General features: G+C 39.9%; 1 protein-coding gene across 3 annotated transcripts in view; it reads right to left on the bottom strand.

The window, feature by feature from the left end:
• The window catches only part of STK26 (serine/threonine kinase 26), a 71398-nt gene extending 48680 nt beyond the window's left edge, over window positions 1-22718 (bottom strand). For all 3 annotated transcript variants that reach the window (XM_068533013.1, XM_068533014.1, XM_068533015.1), the window contains exons 1-2: window positions 22571-22718; window positions 22318-22468 (exon numbers count right to left, since the gene is read on the bottom strand). In XM_068533013.1, the coding sequence (XP_068389114.1) occupies window positions 22318-22359 (42 nt within the window). In that variant the 5' untranslated portion in view covers window positions 22360-22468; window positions 22571-22718. The remainder of the gene's footprint in view (window positions 1-22317; window positions 22469-22570) is intronic.
• Between the last annotated feature and the right edge of the window lie 829 nt (window positions 22719-23547).

Here is a 23547-nt window from a genome sequence, read left to right as displayed (position 1 = left end):
AGCTGTTTGAAGAGTTTCACCTGATTAATAATTTTGAGTCTACTTCATCTTTAAGAACAAAAGAAAAATTGATAATATTCCTTCATCTTAATTCCTCCTACTCAAGAAAGGATAAGAGAAGAGCTTCCTCTGCCCCCTAAGTTGCATTCTTCTTTTTACCCAACCTCAGATCAGAGGAAAAGAACAATGAAGTAAGCGGGACACATTCTGGGATGTGAAGAATGCAATTCTTTACATAAGTTTGTAAGACAGTCCAATGCACAATCGGGTAAAGAAGAATGAAACACTTCTTTGATTCTATTGTCACTTTACCACATGCCACATTTTTCTCAAGAAAACTGAACTACAGAAAGACTGAGAAGAAATTTAATTATATAGCTTCCTCCATCTTAGAAATCCTCAAGCAAGAAACAAAGTCATAACAGGCAGCACTTTTATTAGCTCCATTTCCCAGATCTTTAAATTCCTATTATTTTAATTGAGAGTAGAAATATATTATTTTGTTCAGCCAGGTAAATCATCTTTGGATCTAAGACTTCTTAAATTAAAGGAAATAACTAATTTTGTCTTTTTGATTAACTCTCTGGGAGCTGAATTTCCCTTAAACCTTTAGTTATATCCATAGGTAAAGGGAAGGAAACATCCTGCAAACAATCACGTTCTTCTTTCAATAACCAAAAGTCAAGGCTATCATCACAATAAATGCTGGGTGCAGATTCCATTGCATCATTTAGCTCATTTCTCTCTGACCTCACAGCCATTCCAAAGGAAAAAAGGAGATCTGGTTTCTTATAAGTATTACAGAGGTAAACAGCAGAGAGGTCAGGCAAAATTGGTATAATTTTGCTTATCCCAGAAATTACAAGAAATCAGTGATTAAATGTCAGCTTCACCATCTGTATAATGAGGGAGAGAGGTGGGCTCAGGGAACTGTTAAGTCCCTTACTGTTCTGACACTGTGAATTAGTGAGGTATTAGAAGCCAAATCCCTTTGTTCCCCTCCTTCTATCACTAGCAGTTGCCAACTCTAGTTCTGAAGCAATCATTAAGGTAAGGGATGAACTGGCACTGGCCACATGGCCAACTCTACAGTGGTATACAGTGGCTCAAATGAAAAGTATATACTATCCCATTGTTCCAGTAAGAAATTCAGAATTAGAGTAGGCTGCATTCAAGTTCCAACTCTCTGATACTATAATGAAGCAGGCTCAGAAGCCAAGGATGGATGGATAAAGAGTAGCAGAGTGAACTACAATCCAGACTGACCTCTGGCCCCTCACACTGGCCATGCCCCATTATACGTGAGTGACTGCTCCAAGGAAGTCAAGGGGAGCCAGGAGTTCAGCTCATACAGGACCTAAGGTTATATTCATCTTCCTCTTCTTTTAATTGTAAATTCATTCAGAAAGTAAAGTGGCATGCAGAAACTAATGCAGTTATATTTGCCCATATACCGAACTAGAACATCCAACAAAACTAAAGGCCCAAAGGGAAAATTTCAGGGATATCTTACCGTATCTCAAACCCAATGCTTCAGTAAGTAGTAGCTTAGACGTACAAACAAATGCAATGTTCCACTGGGGCACAATTCTACTTTCTTATGTTTGAGCCTTTAGGCCATGCCATTTTCGCAGTCAACAACACCCTATGGCTCCTCTGGAAATCCGCATCTCTAATTAAAACAAACAAACAAAAAACCACCTTCCGAACTCCCCAAGGGAACCTGATCACCCAAACAAAATCAATTGTTTCACCTTCTGCCCTCCCACAGCCCTTTGCTTGAGCCTCCATTACAGCACGCATTTCATTATTTTTGCATTCTCTTTCATTGCCATGACTTTTCTATTGCTATTTTCTTTTTTTTTTTTAAACATCTTTATTGAAGTATAATTGCCTTACAATGGTGTGTTAGCTTCTGCTTTATAACAAATTGAATCAGTTATACATATACAATATGTTCCCATTTCTCTTCCCTCTTGCATCTCCCTCCCTCCCACCCTCCCCATCCCACCCCTCTAGGTGGTCACAAAGCACCCAGCTGATCTCCCTGTGCTATGCGGCTGCTTCCCACTAGTTATCTATTTTACATTTGGTAGTGTATATATGTCCATGACACTCTCTTACCCTGTCACATCTCACCCCACCCCCTCCCCATATCCTCAAGTCCATTCTCTAGTAGGTCTGTGTCTTTATTCCCGTCTTGCCACTAGGTTCTTCATGGCCTTTTTTTTTTTTTTCCTTAGATTCCATATATATGTGTTAGCATACTGTATTTGTTTTTCTCTTTCTGACTTACTTCACTCTGTATCATTAGAGAAATGCAAATCAAAACTACAATGAGATATCATCTCACACCGGTCAGAATGGCCATCATCAAAAAATCTAGAAACAATAAATGCTGGAGAGGGTGTGGAGAAAAGGGAACACTCTTGCACTGTTGGTGGGAATGTAAATTGATACAGCCACTATGGAGAACAGTATGGAGGTTCCTTAAAAAACTACAAATAGAACTACCATACGACCCAGCAATCCCAATACTGGGCATATACCCTGAGAAAACCATAGGTCAAAAAGAGTCATGTACCAAAATGTTCATTGCAGCTCTATTTACAATAGCCAGGACATGGAAGCAATCTAAATGTCCATCGACAGATGAATGGATAAAGAAGATGTGGCACATATATACAATGGAATATTACTCAGCCATAAAAAGAAATGAAATGGAGGTATTTGTAATGAGGTGGATGGAGTTAGAGTCTGTCTATTGCTATTTTCTAATGAGTAAGCTCATTGAGGTTGGGGCTCTATCTCACTAAGCACCAGGTACCCTCACAGCACCCAGTACAGTACTTCGTATACTGTGGCTCTTGAATGTTTTTAGGATGCTTACCTGGGCGCCCTCCTAAGATGAAATCTTTGGCATGAGGTTATCCTTCCATTTGCAATTTGAGTTCTGACTTTCAGTACAAGGAAGATTACATTCAATAAACTGAAGGATGTTAAAATAGGTATGAGATTCTAAGTCAATCCCTATTCTCACATGTGATTGACATAATAAAAACTTTCCAAAGTGACAACTTTGAGTTTTTTCCTTTCTACCGGGGAGCTCTTTGGGTTGCAAAACAGCAATTCGTGAAATAATATGGAGCTATACTCAAAGGAGAGTTGGTAGGAACCATACACAAAAGGATGCAGCTCAGTGGCATATGGAAATCTGATTCTGGAAGCACATCTGTAATCACTATTAAACAGAGCCACATGACTACTGTATGTCCTAGAGAGTCTTGCATGATGTCATACACTAATGCAAAGATTAGAGGCCACAGTCTGTGTATCACTCTGCCGAACATTTCTTTTAATTTAGTTGGGCTGAACACATATAGAAATGCACAATTCAATCAAGGATCGGGTTTAACCATAAACATTAAGGTTAAAGTTAAAGGGATTATTACTGACTAGACAGGATATTATATAAATATGGCTTGGGATTGATAACAAGCTCTAACTATAAAATACTAATTTGGAAAGGAGGACAAGGCTATACAATGAGAGGAAGACAAAGATTCTGCTAATGTATAAATGATAAAACAGGCCATTATTTAATCAAACCCACACAGGGCACTTTAACATGATGGACACTGAGAGCCTCATTTTATGCTATCCATACTGGAGGCAAAATTAAAGGATGCCATTCTAGCACTTTCAGAAATAAACACCTTTGGATAGAATCTAAGGCAGAGGCCCCTTATAGCAAATATCAAACTATCATGGATAATGTTATGGTGAATCTTCAACACACTTATTTAAATGCATTGGATTAAAACAAAATTGATTTGCTCACTGTCTATCTTCCTTCTCGATGTGGAACTCCAATTAAAATCAATAGGTTTGAAGCTTGTAAGCACAGCACTAAATTATTAACACCATGAGTTCTTTTAGAAAATTAACACTGAAAAAGTGGAATTTTACATAGACTTACCTTTTCATTCTTCATGAGAAAGTGGTTGCAGTATAATTTCCTTCCAACATTTCCCTCTTTAATCAAATCTATACTTTGAACGAATTTAATCAAATAGTATTTGCAAGGAGTTACCCAGTGGAATCTTAGGACTAAGGAAATTTATCTCTTGGGTCCTGCTGGCTTTAACATTCTTTGATCCCAAGAAAATGATACCGATGGCATGATGTGTCAATAGCAAACAATTTTAATCTTGGCAAACCCTAAGAATGGAGCAGAGAGGAGATTATAGAATGCTCTAAAAGAATGCTCTCTAATTTTTCAACAATCCATTTCCCACTTTTCATTTCCCCAAAGTGAAAAATATCATCACAATGTGTGCTTATGTGTGTGTATGGGTGCATGGCTAAAAGAATAATGTTTATTATTTTTTATGCCCTATCTACTTCTTTAAAAGAATTGGAGCAGTGCATTAATAAATAGGAAAACACTCAGAAACTAAGTAAAGTGGGATGTGTATGTGTAACAGTTGTACCTGAAAACCTAAGCTAAGAAGAACTACTACAAGTGAGCATAAGTTAGTTCTGTGCCCCGCACCATGATACACTCAACATATATGAGAAATTAGCTCGCATCAACAAATTTGTTACATTAACAAAACAGGGGCTGGATTTCAACATCCTCACTGATGAGGATTTTATCATCAGTATCCCCTTTCCTTTGCACAGGGAGTACCAGTTCATTTGAAAAAAAAAAGTCCTAAATATTGCCATATTTCCATTTTCCCAAAGAATTTCAGCTTAGAGAACTCTTCTTCTCTTTATTATAAATTAATCTCTGCTCAGAGTTCGTCAGCTTTTCCTGAACTAAAGTTTCTCAAACCCATCTCCATCCTACCCTACACCCCACTGTCAATAACATTTGTGAATGTTCTAATCCCTATCCCTGAAGGTACAGATTCATCAGTTTTTAATCCCCATTGATCTGTGCTGACATTGCTGAAATCTATTCATGTCATCAAAGCACAATATTAGAAAAATTAAATTTTCAAATAAAGGGGAAAACGCTACTGAAATTATGAGATACCTACTAATATGAGTTGAATTTTTTAATCTTTAAGAAATACCATTATAAACATAAGGCTGTTTACATGTTCTCCATAAAACCATGGCTAAGGTAATATATTTTAGTAGTTGAAATATATGGTCCTGTTCACTTTGCAATCAACTTAACGAAACTGTAATTCTCCAATAAGGATAATCAACATCCAGTACCAAATCTGAATACATGTACAAAATCTGATTTTTTTCCTCCAAAAAATATGCTATACAATCTGTTTAGAAACTTTAAAGGACCATAGGATTTTAGAACTGGAAGTGATCTTTATAAAATACTTGGCGGTTTTGATTTTATAATGAGTGATTTCTAGCTGAGGATGGGGTAGGGTGGGGCAATGACAAACAAGTAACCTCAGGATGCAGACAAATGGCAAAGTTCCTTAATTAGTTTTCGAATTGCCATAACGAAAATAATCTTGATGAGCAATTCAAAGTAATTAGAATGCTTTGAACAGTATGCTACCCAAAAAGATCTGTGATCTACAACTTGAGCTGACTGGTACCCTATCATTTTACAGTCCTAACCAGAGATAAAGTACCATTCACCAAACAAATCTTTATGGCCCTCCCCAAAAGGACCCACAGAAGATTTTGAAAGACACAACCTTAGAAGTCCATTTGTCTTTTCTTGTCTTGCCTAATTTCATTCCCTTCCTTTCTTTCCCTTCTTCCCACCCAGTCTTAAAGCCAGCTCAGCCATCCAGTGATGCCTTTCCTGACCATCTCAGAAGCCTCACTTGACTCATCCATCCTAGGAATTTCTGATCAGGTTAGTAGGGAGCCACTGAAAGCTTCTAGCAGATGAGTGAAAAAATAAAGTCTGTGTTTCAGGTAGTTTCATTATTTCTGCACATTGCCTTGGAAAGTTGTCAACACAACTTTCCAAGTGTATTTAGTGACAGAGGCCAGAATGGCATGATAAAAGAAGGGATGATGTCTGACATTTCCCAAGAAAAAAACACTGCTAGAACTTCATGATTAACTAAATATGGAGATAAAGGAAATCAGCAGCAAATTACAAATAATGCCTGCTGGTCTTTTCCTCCCTTGATAATTTTGTGATTGACCAATATATGTTTTATGGCTGATGGCACCTCCCCTACTAACTCAAGTAGTTAAGTGGCATTTGGTAGAGCCTGATTACTTCATATGCTGTGATCTAATAATTTTAATGCAGTTTTGATTAAGTACTATTCTCTTTACTGCTGACAAGGTACCTGAGATGTTAATTGTAGGGTGAAGACACTTATTCAGTACAAGGAGGAAACAAATGTGATTATATCTGACACCTAATACTCTCTATTCACTTTCCTTCTCTAATAGATATAGCCCCTTAATTTAAAATAGTGATAAAAGCAATCAATGCCCTCCCTCATAGTCCTATAAAATTCAATCACTTTTATTTTCTTGCTATAGAAACTAAGAAAAATATTAAAATATATTTGTATATACATACACATAATTTATCATTCATTTTTGTTACCAACAGAACTTTCTATATCACTCAACCATTAAAATTTTTGTCTAGAAAACAAATAAAAATGTATTTCCCTATTAACTATGATCTGGAGTCTTTCCTTGAATTAAGCATTACGATAATGGGACCAATATACAAGTCAGTTACCTCAAAAAGAGAAACTTTCCTATTATCTTACTGTATACCTAATCCCAGAGAAAATACTATAAAATGCTTCCTTTTTTTAGATCAGCAATTCTCAATGAGGTTCCATGCCCTAAGACAGGGTTTGGCAAACTTCTTCTGCAAAGGGCCACGTAGTAAATGTCTTAAAGGCTTTGTGGGTCAGGTACAGTCTGTGGTCTCTGTCACATATTCTTTTTTAACAACTCTTTAAAATGTAAAAAAAAAAAATTTTTTTAGCTTTCAGGCTACACACAGACTGCAGGCAGGATTTGGCCCTTGGCTCTAGTTTGCCAACTGCTGCTCTAAGGAATCTACTGTGTGTAATAAACTCCTCTCTAGTGCATCGAGAATGGTTTTAGTTGTGTCCTTCTTGGGAGAATTGAGAAAACATTAACTCATACCATTGTCTCTGTTTTGTGGTGCAGAATGACAATTGCAATTGAGAAAGGCTGCATTAGATTAACAAAACTCCAAAAACACTACTGGAAGAAGGTGATCATTATTATTTTTTAAAAATACAGGCATTCAGGGCTTCCCTGGTGGCGCAGTGGTTGAGAATCTGCCTGCCAATGCAGGGGACACGGGTTCGAGCCCTGGTCTGGGAAGATCCCACATGCCGCGGAGCAACTACGCCCGTGAGCCACAATTACTGAGCCTGCGCGTCTGGAGCCTGTGCTCCGCAACAAGAGAGTCCGTGATAGTGAGAGGCCCGCGCACCGCGATGAAGAGTGGCCCCCACTTGCCGCAACTAGAGAAAGCCCTCGCACAGCAGCGAAGACCCAACACAGCCATAAATAAATAAATAAAATAAAATAAATAAAAATTTAAAAAAAAAAAAAAAAATACAGGCATTCAAAAATATTTACAAGGGAGAGGGGAAAGTCCAAAATTTCAGGGAAACTTCCTTTTGTACAAAACATAAGCCAAACATTATAGCCTTGCTACCTCTTAGTAGAAAATTAATTACACATAGTAGAAAAGTAATTACACATTAATTGCCTCAGTAGAAAATTAATTACATCCAATTCAAAATTTGCTTGGAATGAATACATGATCTCTTATCTTTTATAAATAATAGCCTAGTCCAGACTCCTAAGCAGAATCCCCAAAGCTCACGGTTTTACATTTGAGGAGATGTGTGCAGGCATTATTTCACAGCATAAAGGAAGAGAATACACTACGTTCTTCATTCTAGTAATTAGGAGAAGACAATTTAGTGTCCTACTAGGAAGAAAGAATTAAATTCTCAAACTCTGGAAAATCACTTTCACAATATATGGATCATCTTTTGAGTTAAAGGGTTTTTAAAAAAATCATCTAAAACTGTGCTTTATCTTTCAATCAGGATCATACTTACACTATGGCTGCACGACACACTGTCATTAAAGAATAACACACAAGAGGAATCAAATTAAATTGCTTTGGGTTATACAGATTGACTCTCCCAAAAAACCCAGGCTGTCTCTATCCTGGAAAGTGGGGAGGGGGCTGCAATCCCTGGGCAAAATACAATGTTGTTGTTGGTTTTATCCAAGTATGAAGACATTTATACCTTTTAAACTATTGGAAAGTTAAAAGCCAACAATAGAATAATGTAGTATTTGGTATCCATAAGTCTTCTTAGAAAAAAGTAATTGGACTACATACTTCTCTAGAACTCTTCTCCCAGCCAAGATATAAATCAAGTGGTGCTAAAAAGTGGTTAAGCAAACTTATTTTAAAGTAAATCTGAGATGCTACACAGCCTTGAAATGCTCCAAAAAACTGTTTTAATCATTCCCTGAGGGAGAATTTTAAGGCCAGAACCTACTGGAAAAGTAACAATCATATTAATTCCAGTCATTTGGAAGAAAGATTTCTTCTCTTTAGCCTCCCCTTCCCCATCCCCAAATAACAGTCCAAATTAGTCAAATATAATCCAGTGATAATCTGGCACTTTTCCTTGTTAATGAAAAGTATTCATTTTGCCTACAGAGGGAAAAAAAGGCCACCCAAAATGACTCCAAGTGTCTAGAAACAATTTATTGGTGCAGTACACACGCCACCAAAATTGCACATCTTAAACAGAAAAGCAGCTGAAATCACCATCCCTATGATGTCAGCTCTTCCCCCTGATCTTTCACAAGCTTTCTCCCAACCACAAAAGACTCTTTACATTTTCTTGCCATAACAAGTCGATTACGTAAATGTAACTTTTATCACAGAAGTCATAAGCAACAAGAAAGAAATGAATTACTATTACCTCCCCAATTTCCTTTTCTGTTAGCTTTTTCTCCTCTCTGCAGAAAGTAGAGAAATTTCCCATTCTAAAAAATAGAGAGAGAATTCTCAATCTTTAAAGCAAAAGACTACTTTTTCCCTTCCTAGGAAATACTGTCTTTCTCTTCTTCCAGTGTCCAACACCTTTTCCCTCACCTACATTTTCTGTCTGCTCATGAGGCAGCAGGAATCCTCTGGTATTATGAAATTCTACCTTCCCAAAGCACGGTTTACACTGCAGCCTCCAAAACGATGCCTGAACCTCAGCAGATAGAAGAGCCATAGCAACAGCGGTAATAGTTCTTTTCACTTGCTATTACCAGAAATCACAGTCCGAAAAGACGACGATGGAGGTGTCACCTATGCTAAAACCTGATTCACTATTTAACTAGTCAAATCCCACGTTTTCATTTTATGTGCCCTTTGGCAAGCCTCTGACAGAGTAAAAAAAAAGATCTTTCAGTGACAGTCACCATTTTTCATGAAGAGATAAATAGTTAAAAAAAAAAAAAAGCAGCTCTCCTGTACGAGATTTTGTTTGCCACTAAAACAGAATCCAATGCCCTAACCCCCTCCATTCCCTATCACCTTAGAATCTAGTGTAAAGTACCTATAACAATTTTAGCTTCAAAATAAGAGCTTAGACAATGATCACAAGTTTCTGTTAACCAGAAGTCATTTGTATACTACTCACATGCCTCTGATTTTACTAATAGGTAAACAGATTTATATCTATCAAAAGCAGTTCCTTTGATGCAATGATTCTCTGTAAGACTATTCTATGGGAGAAATTAAGCAGAGAATTGAGAATCTTGATAAATATAATCCTATGTAATGTTCAATCCAATTTTAATTCACTAAAACAGCTTAACACTGGTACTGAATTTCATTAAAAGTTGTTTCCCATGATCTGTTTCCTGTATGGAATAGACTGCTGTGAGTCCAATTTCTTTAAGAATAGTAATAGTTTAAATATTAAAGACAGAAAAAGGAACTAGTGATGATAAAACCGCAACGTGTAAAATCCTGATAACACTGTTATGTATTTAGTCATAGGTACATATATGCATATGTATTTACCTTTTATAAATACATATTTAAAGATTTTTATAAATCTTTTTAAAGGTGGTAAAGAACTCTATATATTTACTATATAATAAAAATATTTAGCAAATCCATGGATACCATAATTTTTACTGAGTACATAATTTTTACATCAATTTTACTGAATTCCTTTTATATGCAGACCTTCTTAAATGACATTACCAAATCATCATTTTCTGCTTCTTGAACTTAGTGACCATCCTATCTTTTACCCATTTTTATTTTTTATTTTTTTATTTTTTTTATTTTTTATTTTTTATTTTTTAAACCTCACTTTTTCAATTTATTTTTATTTACTTATTTTTGGCTGTGTTGGGTCTTCATTTCTGTGCGAGGGCTTTCTCTAGTTGCGGCAAGCGGGGGCCACTCTTCATCGCGGTGCGCGGGCCTCTCACTATCGCGGCCTCTCTTGTTGCGGAGCACAGGCTCCAGACGCGCAGGCTCAGTAGTTGTGGCTCACGGGCCTAATTGCTCCGTGGCATGTGGGATCTTCCCAGACCAGGGCTCGAACCCGTGTCCCCTGCATTGGCAGGCAGACTCTCAACCACTGCGCCACCAGGGAAGCCCCCCATTTTTATTTTGACAATGCACTTTTCTACTTTTTAAAATAGTTATGTCTAAATTTGGTACAGCTGACTAAAAACTCTACTGGCCAATGTTGAGCCTCATTTTCTTGAATAGATCAAAAGTGTTTTCGAACACAAAATATACTTCATGTACAATATACATTTCATGTGCATATACACACAGCCTCCATCAATTTTCCCCAATGAAAACTTAATTTACCGTCCAGAATCATGAAAAATGGGTCACAAAAGTAATTAAGTATCCTGGAAAAGAGACAGCTACCCCAAAAGAGGTGAGAGGTATAAGGTAAACATATCAGAATTTTACACCCAAACAAATTGTATTCCCTAAAGGGGGAGAAAGTCCCCTAGGCACTCAAGGACCTTATTTTAATGGTAATTAAACATCACCTAAAATGTGTTTAGAGGTACATTTCTACACATGTTTTTCAACATCCTGACTGGTGGCACATCTTCAATTCTGAAGGATAATTTCGGTTTTGTTACCTGTGTGTTCATTTTAGAAATTGAAGAGTGACTTAGGTCCAAGGCTGGTGAATGAAGTGGGGAATCAAGTTTGCTCACATTGTTTGGTGTTGGCAAACTCATTAAGTAGGCCCATTTGCTTCTCTTATTTTCAGTTCTAATCCTTTGTTGAAACTGAGCTCTGAGCTTTCCTACATGGTACCTGTTGGCAAGTGGTAATATATTAATCTGACAGGTATAGAGAATATTTTAGAGAGCAGAAGCTGGAGTCAGAAAGGCCATTTAGGAAGTGGTTTGATATTTCCTTAATGATTCAGAAGTAACTTCCTCTCCCCTCCAAGAATTTCCATATGTAAACACAAGGTGGCTTTGGAATATGATAACTTTGAATGGGTATTTTTGACATAATAGCAGCTCAGAGTTATTACATCTGGGTTTTTTTGGGGGGGAGGGGTTAATACAGAGTGAGGGAAAGGGATTCTGTACAACAAAATTGATGAGATGTATCAAAATTGGAAAAAGTCTTTAAAATGTCTATCTTTGGAGTAAATGGTGCCACTTACTGGCATTTAGGAAACTGGCATTTTATGTCACTTTAGCCAAATTGCATTTTCACAAGTATAAGCATAAATAGATTTCATGTTCTTAATAAAAGTGTTTGCATTTGAAGAGCATTTACTGAGCTGTCAAACCTACCTGGATCAAGGAACACAGAAGTGGTGGGTGACAGCGAGATTTTGGAAGCTACAAAACTTAATACAAAATTGAGTCCAGCTTCTTGGAAGGATGATTGAAAATCATGTTATTTTGATTTCTCACAATTTCATCTACTATCTCTCTCCATGCAGGACCTCCCATCTCCATCTTCATCCTGAACAAACCTGTTACTAATTGCTTCTGCTTGGTTGTGTGGCCAGTGCTTCAAATTCAACTTTTAAAAATAAACCCATTTTCTCCCAAACTTGGCAATATCTTTGAGTCTTTACTCTCCCATCACGTTTTTGCCCTTCCCATATCCAATTAGTCACCAAGGTCTGTCAAGTCTTCCTTACGTGGTGCTCAGAGTGGTCCCCAGACCAGCGGAGCAGCTAGGAACTCATTAGAAATGCAAATTCACGGACACTGCAGACCTACTTGAATCAGAAACTCTGGAGGCAACCTAAATGTCCATTGACAGATGAATGGATAAAGAAGATGTGGCACATATATACAATGGAATATTACTCAGCCATAAAAAGAAACAAAACTGAGTTATTTGTAGTGAGGTGGATGGACCTAGAGTCTGTCATACAGAGTGAAGTAAGTCAGAAAGAGAAAAACAAATACCATATGCTAACACATATACATGAAATCTAAAAAAGAAAAAAAAGGTTCTGATGAACCTAGAGGCAGGACAGAAATAAAGACGCAGACGTAGAGAATGGACTTGAGGACACGGGGAGGGGGAAGGGTTAGATGGGACGAAGTGAGAGAGTGGCATGGACATATATACACTACCAAATGTAAAATAGATAGCTAGTGGGAAGCAGCTGCACAGCACAGGGAGATCAGCTCGGTGCTTTGTGACCAACTAGAGAGGTGGGATAGGGAGGGTGGGAGGGAGACACAAGAGGGAGGAGATATGGGGATATATGTATACATATAGCTGATTCACTTTGTTATACAGCAGAAACTGACACAACATTGTGAAGCAATTATACTACAATAAAGATGTTTAAAAAAAAGGAAAAGAAAAAAAGAAACTCTGGAGATGGGGCCTGGCAATCTGTGTATTAACAAACCCTCCAGGTGGTTCTGATACATGCTCAAGCTTGACCATCACTGCCCTAGATCACACCCTTAACAGCTAAAGCCTGGGCTATTACAACATCCACTTATTATATCTAGCCTTTCCCTCTCCAACCCAGCCTGTTAGGTTGGAAGCCTAATGTAATCTTCCAAAAACAGACAACGAACCATTGCTTTCATCAGTTCACTTTCTTGATTAAAAAACAACAACAACAACAAAAAACAACAACAACTTGCTGTAGACTGAGTTAAAAATAACTGTCTCAGTCTGGCATTCAAGGCCTTTCATAATTTGGTCCTAACGTAGTTCATGACAACAAGCACCGACCTCACACCTCTGTAATGGAAGGAACCTTGTGTGTGTCCCTTTATGCCTTTTCTCCTGCCTGTCTCCCACTCTCCTTTAAGGGTCTGTTCAGGGATGCCCTGCCTAGAAGTAAGGTAGTGCAGTGGCAAAAGCACAAGTGCCTAGCATAAAGGCATTCTATAAATGATAATTCCCTTCCTTAGTCTGATCTTCCTTGGAATGCTACTATATCAGTTTCTATCACATTTGGGATTCACTACTATTGCTCTGCACTGTTAGATGCCTAAATGTGTAGATGTCTAATCTCTTCAGTTTCAGTATAAACTTCTTGAGGTCAGGGACTCCTTTATACTTTTTGTATCTCAAAGATAGGTATCAAGCACTATGTCCTACACAATGTGGGTCTTCCAAACTTTGCTGCTAATAATTTTCTAGCTTAAATCACACCTAGTTGTTTCATGAAGACTAAGCGTGTAAAAACATTAAACCTGGATCACCAGCGTCCAACTTGGGAAAGTCTAATACATTACCATTAACTGACAGGCACATAGGAAGGCTCAGAGCAAAGTTCAAAGGATTTGAAATAAAACTAGAGAAGCAAACAGGACCCTAATTAATGAGCTTGCTAACTGTTCTTCCCATGGGGTTGGTAGCACTTAAAAAGCATACATTTGAAATATGCTTCTTTCCCTGAGGCTGCCAGACACACTGACTGTAGTCTCCTTAACCACAAGAGGTCAAAGTTCTATTTTCTAGCCCTATACTTAGTAGCATGTGTGCATGCTTTGCTGATTGGTTTCTTTTATGCTTCTACTTAAAGTTAAGGCAGGCAGCAGGAAATTGAGACCAGGGAGGCCAGAAAGTTTCCCAGCTCTAGGGGGCAACAATAATGATGAACCTAGCTCTGGGAAGAAATTATGACTTTATGGTTTCTACTGGCTCAGCTGCCCCAAATTTTCTTGCATTAATAACAACTTATGCCCCACTTGATTATCTATGTTGCCCATCCCTTCCCCATCACCCACTGCTATGTTATTTATACTATACTGCAGCAAGCAGTTAAATCCTAGCTTAATATAACATACTGTAAAGTGATATGTCCCAAAGCCAATGGCTTAATGGAAAGCCGGGGGAGGGGGATAAAAAGGCACTAACAGAGCAACTCAAAAATGCATTTTCAAAGAAAAATCTGGATGCGTCTAAATGTCCTTGAAGTCTTTACTCCACCTGCCAAAAATTCACTCCTAGGATTGTGTTACTAGGCACTATTGAAATCTGGTAGAGTAATTCACTAGTGTGCTTAGAAATTCCCTAACATACCTAGTATGGTATGGATTTCAAACCCAGTAAAAACTTCATTAAGTTGATACTGGGAAGCTATTTCTATAGTTCAAAGCAACTGTTATTCTTCAGCTAGACACTCTATTGTTCTGTAATAAACAAATTGAAAAATTCAATGATAGTTGATTTGAACCCTACTTTTTTCAGTCCTTTACATTTTAAATTGATAGGGTTTTACAGATTTCTTTTCCTCACTTTTTTATAAAACAGGTGAGAGGGGGAGGGGGAAAAATACCACTAAGAACACACGCTCTCTGTTACAAGGATCTTAAAGAAAGGTTGAGAAGTTTTTTTCTGTAAACATTTTTCATGAGAAAAAGATAAAAACACAATGCCTTGGATTTCCTCAGCAGCACATTCTTGAAGTTACTTGATCAAAAAGGAGGAGAGTGGACATTTTAAAAAAGATAATTAGAATATTTTTAACTCTTACACCTAAGCTGTCTATAGTTTTGTTTACTCTAGTCCCCAGGAAGTTTGAACCACAATTTTGTTCATATTTTGCTAGACTATCCAAAGCTGTCGTACCAATGGCTAATCCAATATTTTAGGACACGGATCATTCTAATCCATGATCGTATGATAAACCAAGGAAAAGAAAGGCCAGCGGGCTGCTGTCAGAAGTATGCTGGAACAAGTCCAGAAAAGGCTGAGGGGGAGTATAGCTCTATCCCCAGTAAGGTAAATGCTGGTGAGAGGTAATGGGGAGAGACAAGCAGGAATAGAGGAGAAGGATGGGATCTGCTCTGCACTAGGTTTCCTGGTTTCTCTGAATGTGCATTTCAGAAGATCTGCTTGAAATATATGGGATTTGGGGGAGGGACAACAAAGAGGATGATGGGTAGCGTTGGCCAGCAATGTGCTCTTCTGTTTTTAAATATAAATTTGAAGCCATTTTCCTATTGGAGAACTCTTCCTATTTCATAAGATTGTTGAGAGGAATTAGTTAATATCGTATTTAAATGTTTGCTTTCTGTGGTCCCTACCATATAACACCTTAGTCTAAAGTGGCAGATGACCAAATGAGAAATGTACATAAGATGGAGTGAAAATTTTAGCTGTGCATATTTTATTGATTTTTGTTCTTTTAAAAATGAGTTACCTCATGGCATTCCTCCAGAGACATTGTTGTATATGTACCTGTGGTAGAAATTCTTTGGGTCTTAACTACAAGAAATGAAAAGGAGTTTGTTGCATCACACCTAATAATAGTGTTAGTTTTTGTTCTCCTAACTCTGCTTTCTAGCAACAAATGAGTAAAACCACGACTCTTTCAGAAGATACAATTCATTCAAAACTTATCACCAAGCAGTTTGAAATTCTACTATTATATTTCTTTTTAAAAGGCATTACTTCCTGTAACATGTGAACATCCATGGGAGAGGTCACACAGTGAGCCACTAATCAAAAACACCTTAATATCAGTGAAATGTATCAGATTCTTTCTAATGTAACAGCTGGGACAGAGAAGTAAAGAAGTTTCTTTTATTTATTTGTTTGTATTTTTTGGGGAGGGGGGAACAAAGGGAAGGAACAAGAGGTTATTTCTCCCAAAGCCATAAATTTGTCTGAAATCAGCCCTAGTTACTAGGAAAGCAATGAGGGCTCCTTTTTCTCTCAAAGGTCTTGCAAGATGAGAATGAGAGCTTCAGTGTGTGGACAGCTGATTAGTTACAAGTATATTTCATTAGACCTACTACATGTAATACATTAAAATCATTTTAGTAAGTATAAAATGTCTACACTGTACACAAATTAGCCTTCATGAGCTAGAAGAATTCAAGCATTACACAATATATTTACAGAAACAGAATGGAAAAAAGTCAGAAAAGTCTAGTCTATGTGTACTGCACTCACTAGCCTACACTTTTACATATAATTCATACCTAACGGTATAAAGAAAAGTAAGATACATGGTCCCTACCTTCAAGTAATTTACAACCTAGTTTGGGAGACAAGTATAACATATATAATTAGGGAAAATCTAAGGCAGTATATAAATCAAGGACTGGACTGTCTGCTACTGACAAGGGATATAACAGGTGCCTGGAAATGGGAGTGATTTCTGTAGCCTGGAACATTCAGAGAAAGTTCATGGGGAAAGCAAGATGGAGACCTTGAAAATCAGGTAGGATTTGGCCAGTCAGTGATTGCTGAATTGCAACTGGCATGGTAGAACAAAAGGGATTTCTTGTTGGGGAGTAGAAATAACTAAGTACAGATCTGTAGAGAGGAGCCAGATAACAGAAAGTCTGGAAAGCTGAGCAGAAGACTTTGGGTCTGGTGGTGGTGGTATGTGTGTGGGTGCTTTGGCGGGGGTGGGGAGACTGGATTTCAATAGAAAAACATGGGTTGTCAAGCAGGAGTGAGAGGGGATAATGACAGTGTTTTCATGTGATTAGCCTAGCACTGTTTTGTAGGATGAACTGCCCACATACATCATAACACCTTTGATGAAGGAGTTCAAAATATACTCCGCAGATGATAGTTAATTCATCCTAATAGCATCTCATTGAGGCAAAGGAAATGCAGCTTTTATTATTCCCCATTCTGTAGATGATTTGCTCAAGGTCACTGAATAAATGAAAGGCAGAATAAAAACACACAGTATCACAATGTTCAATGGTTCCTAGGTACCAGCTAAATTATATTCTCTCATTTTCTGTAACTCAAGCAAGGGAGGTACATGATGGACATTTGTCCTCATGTGCCATTTTTAGACCCTCATTAGTGTTCAAGGCACATGTCCTACCATGCCCAATTCCTGTTTACTCTCCGTTCAGCCCCCAGCCTGCTTACCCCATACCCTGCAACTACCTCCAACTCTCCCAGCTCACAGTTGTCTTTGATTATTCTGTTTCAGCTGGTCTTCTGCCACTATCATTAGCATATTCAACATCTCTGAATATGCTTCCCACCAACGAGGACAATGGTTTGGCTTTATCTATTAGTGCAAGCATTGCTCTCTACCTCTTTCCACCTCAAATTGCAAAGCTGATCAGTCCTTTCAGAAGGTGGAAGGAAGGTAAGAAGCCTACATACTAGATTCTGACACCAAACTGAATTCTTTCTCCAATTTAGGTTTCATGATGAGAGTTAAATAAAGAAGTCGCCCCCACCCCAGTTAACTCCTTCCCGATCCTGACACATTTTCTCATCCCCCCCATGCATCTTAAGTCACCCTTCCTTTTCTTACAAGCCAACCTTCCACCTGTGCTTCCTGCCTCACGAGGGCCCTCACTTCCACATGCTCTCTGGCATTATGACCTTTCCCTCCTTGGTGGCTCCCACCCTTCAGTTTCAAGTAAAGAAACTGGCATATAGTAAATGCTCAGTAAATGTCTGATGAATGACCAGAGCTCCAGATCTATATCTTCAAGTATTCGCTGGACATTGTTAAAAACAGCTTTACTGAGGCATGTTGAGATACAAAAAAATTGTACATATTTAATGTATACGATTTGATGGGTTTGGACATATGTATACACCTTTGAAACCATCACCACAATCAAGATAATAGACATACAGCTCTACATTTTTATTTTGTCATCCCACTGTTAGCTTGAACTTCACAAGCCTAGAACAGAAATCATTAATGTTCTACTGGATCTGGCTCTTCTCCCTGACTTTCCGATTTCTTTTGGATGTACCAGAATTGTCCCAGTTGCCCATATTCAACATCACAAAGGCTTCGATTCTTCCTCCTGTAACTAGCTAATTACAAGTCTGGTAATTATATTTTCTGCCTCATAGTACTAGGCATAGGGAAGGCAATCAGTCAATGCAAGGTCCGTTGCATCTGTACAGATATGAATACCTTGTTGAAGTAGTCTCAGTAGATCAAACTGCCTCAAGTCTCTCAATCCTCCAGTTCATCCATTCAACCAATCTTAAGATTTCTCTTCCTATATACAACTTTGTTGAGCCTCCCTTACTTAGAAATGTTTAATGGCTAGTCTGAAGGCCAAAACCCTTCCCTAGCATTCAAGAACCACCATAATGTGGACCCCGTCAAGTTTTCCAATCTTACCCCCTATTATTTTTTTAGTGGAATTCTTCATCATAGTCCAAGTGATTTTATCCCACGCTCAAAGATTGTGTGCGCGCACACACTTGCTCAGGGTATTTCCCTGGTTGGAAATGCCCTCCCCAATATGGATCCTAAAAATCCTTTGGGGGCAAGCCTTCAACTCTTCCAGTCAGCAACTTCTATTATAGAGTAAGTATCACAGATTTTGCATTATTTGATACTTCATGCGCTAGATTAATCTCCCCAACAACATTTTAAGATCTTTAAGGGCAGAGATCATGTAGTATACTTCTGTATCCTTCCCAGAACCCAGTAACTAGGTTCACCAATGCAAGGCAATGTTTTCCAACTCGTAGATAAAAGTCTCCAATAAAGTGTTCATTAATCCTTAAACTTCATTTCCATCTCACATCTCAAATAACAACCATTTACAAACTGTACCACCCTGATCATATTTAAAGATACATGAAGACTAATGTTTAAATTCTTTAGCAGGAAGTTTAAAAAATTCTTTCACAAAAGGCATAACACAAAGCATAACATAATAATACTTAGTACTCTAATTCAACATTTAACTTTATTCTCCCACCCACACTTTATGAAAGATTTAACACCCAATTTAGAACACTTGTCTTCATAAACATTAATGCAGGTTCTAAGGGGAAATATCTTAAACTTAAGTATGATTTACAACTGAGAACTTCAAAGAAAAAACATGTTTTAAATCATTAAAGAGTAAATATTTGAGTGGAAAGAAACAGGTTTATTGGCTTATTTTTTTTAAGTTGTTCTTTAAATATGTTTCAAGAGTTTAGCTCCTGGTATGGAAAATTCCTTTAGTTATATACTAGAGAAGTAAGCACAAATTAAGTACCCAAAAAATTCATACCCTCCACATTTGGTGTAATATGGCAAAAAAAGCTCATTACCACAATATTAAGAAATATTAACAATATGAGTTTGATAACTAATTCACAAGGAAGGGTTTCAACTGGACCAAATCCTGGGTTTTCTTTCGTCACTCCAAGTTTCTTTTCTATTTTAAACTAGTGGCAACAGAAATTTCTTTGTTTGAAAGTCAGGAATGCTGGAAGTCTTAAGTGATAGAACAGGTAGCTCGACTTCACGTCTCTCCTCAGGGGGAGAAAAACACTGTGGATAAAGTAAATTTGTTTTTATTTCTGGAAAAATCATTTTTTCCATCAATCTTCATAATTCCCTAAAATAAACTGTTAAAAAGTTATAGGCCGGTCGACCACTTCACCCAGATTTGTGGAAATACTATACATGAATTTCAAGAACACATGGCTAACACGTTTTCTTACTACTCTAAAGGTCTAAAAGTTGCCCCTCTTTCACAAAACTCGAGGAGAATTCTACAAGCTCGTGATATATTTCTGCATCTCATCTGCAATATTTTTAAACAAAAGAATAGTCAAAGTAGTCTAGGCTCAAGAGTCACACTGCATGCCATCAAATTTATTTTTAGGATACTCCACAATTTTAAAAGTGGAAAACTCTTGTGTTGCACCAAATGCGTAAGAACCACATATACAAAGAAAATGGAAATAAGAAGTTAAGAATTTACCATTTCATTCAGACGAGGAAAAATGACAAATAAATATTCCTCTCCTCTTTTCTAATATTGAGATGATTGCCCTCCCCAAATCAGGGTAGACAAAGTAATCGCAACTTTGGGCAGACATAAAGTGAAAAGCAGAATTTATCATTCAGAAGATGTGATTCACATTCTAAACCACCTTAATTAAGATTTTAAAATTCAAGAGATAGGGAACTCAGATAATGAAACAAAGCAGGGAGCCATAATAAATACTGAACAGCAAGCAGTTCCTACACCATATAAATCAAATAAAGACAAATCAAATAAGGACCAGAAACCATATAAATCAAATAAAGTCAAGACAAATGAAATAAAGACCAGAAACCATTTTCTCCTCAGCACACAGAGTTCCCCAGAATCACGAACTTGATGAACGGGAGGCACTCAATCTGCTGACGCACGCACGCAGGCAGCGCGTGCACACAATGGAGAGAGAAGTACCGAGACCCTCAGAGACAAACTACACATCCGTAACGTTCTACTCTTCACAGAATGGAAAGGAGAGCACGGTGGGAAAAATTTCGCACTTTCTTCCACATCAGACAGAGCAAAACTGTAGTTAGTAATGCAAATTACTAATTCTCTTGATATAATCAAAGGCAGAACTGAATGAATGGGGTGAGGGGCAGTGGCTGGGGGAAAGAGGGAGGGAAGGAGGGGGGTGGCGTGAGAAGAAGGAAGTTTGAGGCATTTTGTAAAGCTTGAATGGATCAACCTATAAAAAGGCCCTAATATTTCTCATTTCCCTTTTTCTTCCTTTCTTTTTTATTAACTACACAGCGACTTCCTGGGACTCAACCCAGACTTGCCCTATATTTAGCTAAAAGGCCTGGTGCTTAGGACACACAGGCGTCCTAGGTTAGATATATGTCCGACACAAACGGTCCTTTTGGGGGAAAGTATTTTAAAAATCCCTTTTTTGTGTGTGACCATGCATCATATGTGACCAACTGCTTTTTAAAAAAAATGAATTCCATTAATTAATTAGTAAACTGAGGCTCCAATCCATAGCACTTTGATTTCTACTAGAAACATAAGCTGTTTACTACTCTAAACATTTTTTCTGAACGTAGAAAAAGTTTGCTTTCACATTTTTAGAAGGTAATGAGGCTTAAGTGTTTCTAGTCTCTGACCTATTCATAAATAGGTTGTTTAGGCTGTCTAGCAAAGGAAAAAAAAATAAAATGTGAACGCTTAAAAGTTAGTAAACTTGGATAACATTTAGTAGATAGCTTGAAATGCACCGATTTAAAAACATAAAAGCATAAAAAGTGTGTGGACATAGCTTATTTCTTCTTCAATAAAATGAAAATATAATGGGAGAGAGCTGGGAAGATGTCGAGTAAAAAGTTGGGTCCCAGGCAAGTAGTCCCTTGTTGAGGACAAAAAGCTTCCTTTAACCGCATTGCAACAGACCTCCTGTGGGAAAGGCAGGGGGCGGGGCGGGGGAGTCATCACCTCCGCTACTCTAACCTAGGACCCTGCATTTCTCACGCCACCCTATGGGCTGGACCAGGCTGGAGGAGCGAGATACAACTTGGCCCTGAAGCAGCAGCACCAAAAGGGGAAAAGAAGTCACCTCGCTCTTTGCTCTACGCACACAGGAAGAGCCCAATTCAAAGCCGCCACCACCGACAGACACCCCGTTGCCTTGCTCCGCCCCAACTTGTGTCGTGTGTGTGTGTGTGTGTGTGTGTGTGTGTGTGAGGGGGGAGCACCACTTGCGTTTTACCCCACGAATTCCGAGACACCTCCATCTCTCCCAAGTTAAGTGCTCCCACCTCCAACCCCCAACCGCACCACGCTCAGCCGGCGCAGGTGTCTCGCTCCGGGCTATTTTGTGCACCCCCCCCCTCGCCCCCCAGCATCCCCACCTCGCCGCGCCCCCAGTCCCTCCGCGCCCGGCCGGCGCAGTGCACCACCTAGCTTACACGCCGGGAAACACTGAGAACCCTCTTCCCGGGTCACCTGGCCGGAGCGCCCGGCCCGGCTTCGGGGGAGCCCTGGGCCGCCTCTCGTCGCCGGTGCCCAGCGCGGAGCGCGCCCCGGGCTCCCGGGCAGTCACGTGGACGGCGGAGGAGGCCCGGGCGTCCTCACCTGCATCCCGGGCACTTGGACCGCCACCGGTGAGTGGGCCATGAAGGCGAAAGCTGCTCCGCGCGGCTTCGGCGGCGGTGGCGCCTTGGGCTCCGACTGGCTCCTCCTCCGGGTGTAGGTCGGCGGCCCTCCCAGGCTTTTCGACCGGGGCCTGGAAGGACACATACGAGTGGGGTTACGGGGCGGGTGGCGCGCGCGGCCCGGGGCCGGGAGGTGGGCGGTCCGCGGCGCGGCTCCCCGAGACTCAGTCTACCTTTCTGGCGCCCGCCCGCCGCTGTGGCAGCCGCCTCAGCTGCTGCTCCTCCTACTGAACGCTGGGCGCCGTGTGTGGCGGTGGCCGGGACCTGGGCTCGAGTGATGCCGCTCGTCTGCTCCTCGCCGCTTTAGGAAGAGGAGGTGGAGGCGCCCCAGCCACCCGCCTGCTCGCCGGGCCGGGGAGGCGGTTGGGGGCGGTTCCGCCGCTGGCCCTGCCCCCGCCCCGCAGCCGGGCGGTGTCAGGAGAGCTAAGGCTCCGCGCAGGGAAGGGGCTCGGCTGGGGTGGTTGGAGCCCGAGAGGAGGGAGGCTCTCCCGGCCCACGGAGAGGAGAACCCGCGGACAGAGGGGCCTGGAGCACGGCTCGGCCTGGAGAGAGAAGGGAAGAATTCGGGTGACCCTCGGGGTCCGAGGGCGTCCCGGACGCGGCCACGTTGCAGGCAGGCGTGCGAGGGCTCGGGCACACGCGGCCTCGCAGAAGTCTTGAGTTGAAACTTGGCGGGTGTTGGAAGTCCTTCTTGACTCCCTGATCTGGTCGAGGGCGGGGACGCAGAGAGCCGCCGAGTCGGTGGACCCCTGCTCTTTCCCCAGCTTCGGGCCGCGCCACTGGGCGGGTCCGTGACCACTCTCCTCTTTCCGGATTCCCCGCCCCCAGACAGGCTTCAGGTGACTTAGAACTGAGGCTACCCCTACCTACCTCTTGGGCTGTCAGTTGGGGGGTTTGGGGGGGTCGACCAGACTGGGGCTTCTCTTCATCACAAGTTCTGCACATGAAAGAGAGAGGGAAGTTGGAAAACAGATGGTACATCGGCAGAAAAATTAATGAGGAAATAGAGGCATGGGAAATGAGATTGGGTCATTAGATGGGCGTATTATTGAACTCAGCATACACAGCAGTGGTTTTGGCAACTCCCTGCCTCCACCCCATTTGAAGTTTCACTCCAGCAGGGAGACAGGCTCTTTTGAGAATAACCTAA

This window comes from Eschrichtius robustus, chromosome X (genome assembly GCF_028021215.1).
Source record: "Eschrichtius robustus isolate mEscRob2 chromosome X, mEscRob2.pri, whole genome shotgun sequence".
In the NCBI taxonomy this organism is placed as follows: Eukaryota; Metazoa; Chordata; class Mammalia; order Artiodactyla; family Eschrichtiidae; genus Eschrichtius; species Eschrichtius robustus.
Note: the sequence above shows the minus strand (reverse complement) of the source record. Positions and strands in the feature narration are given on the sequence as shown.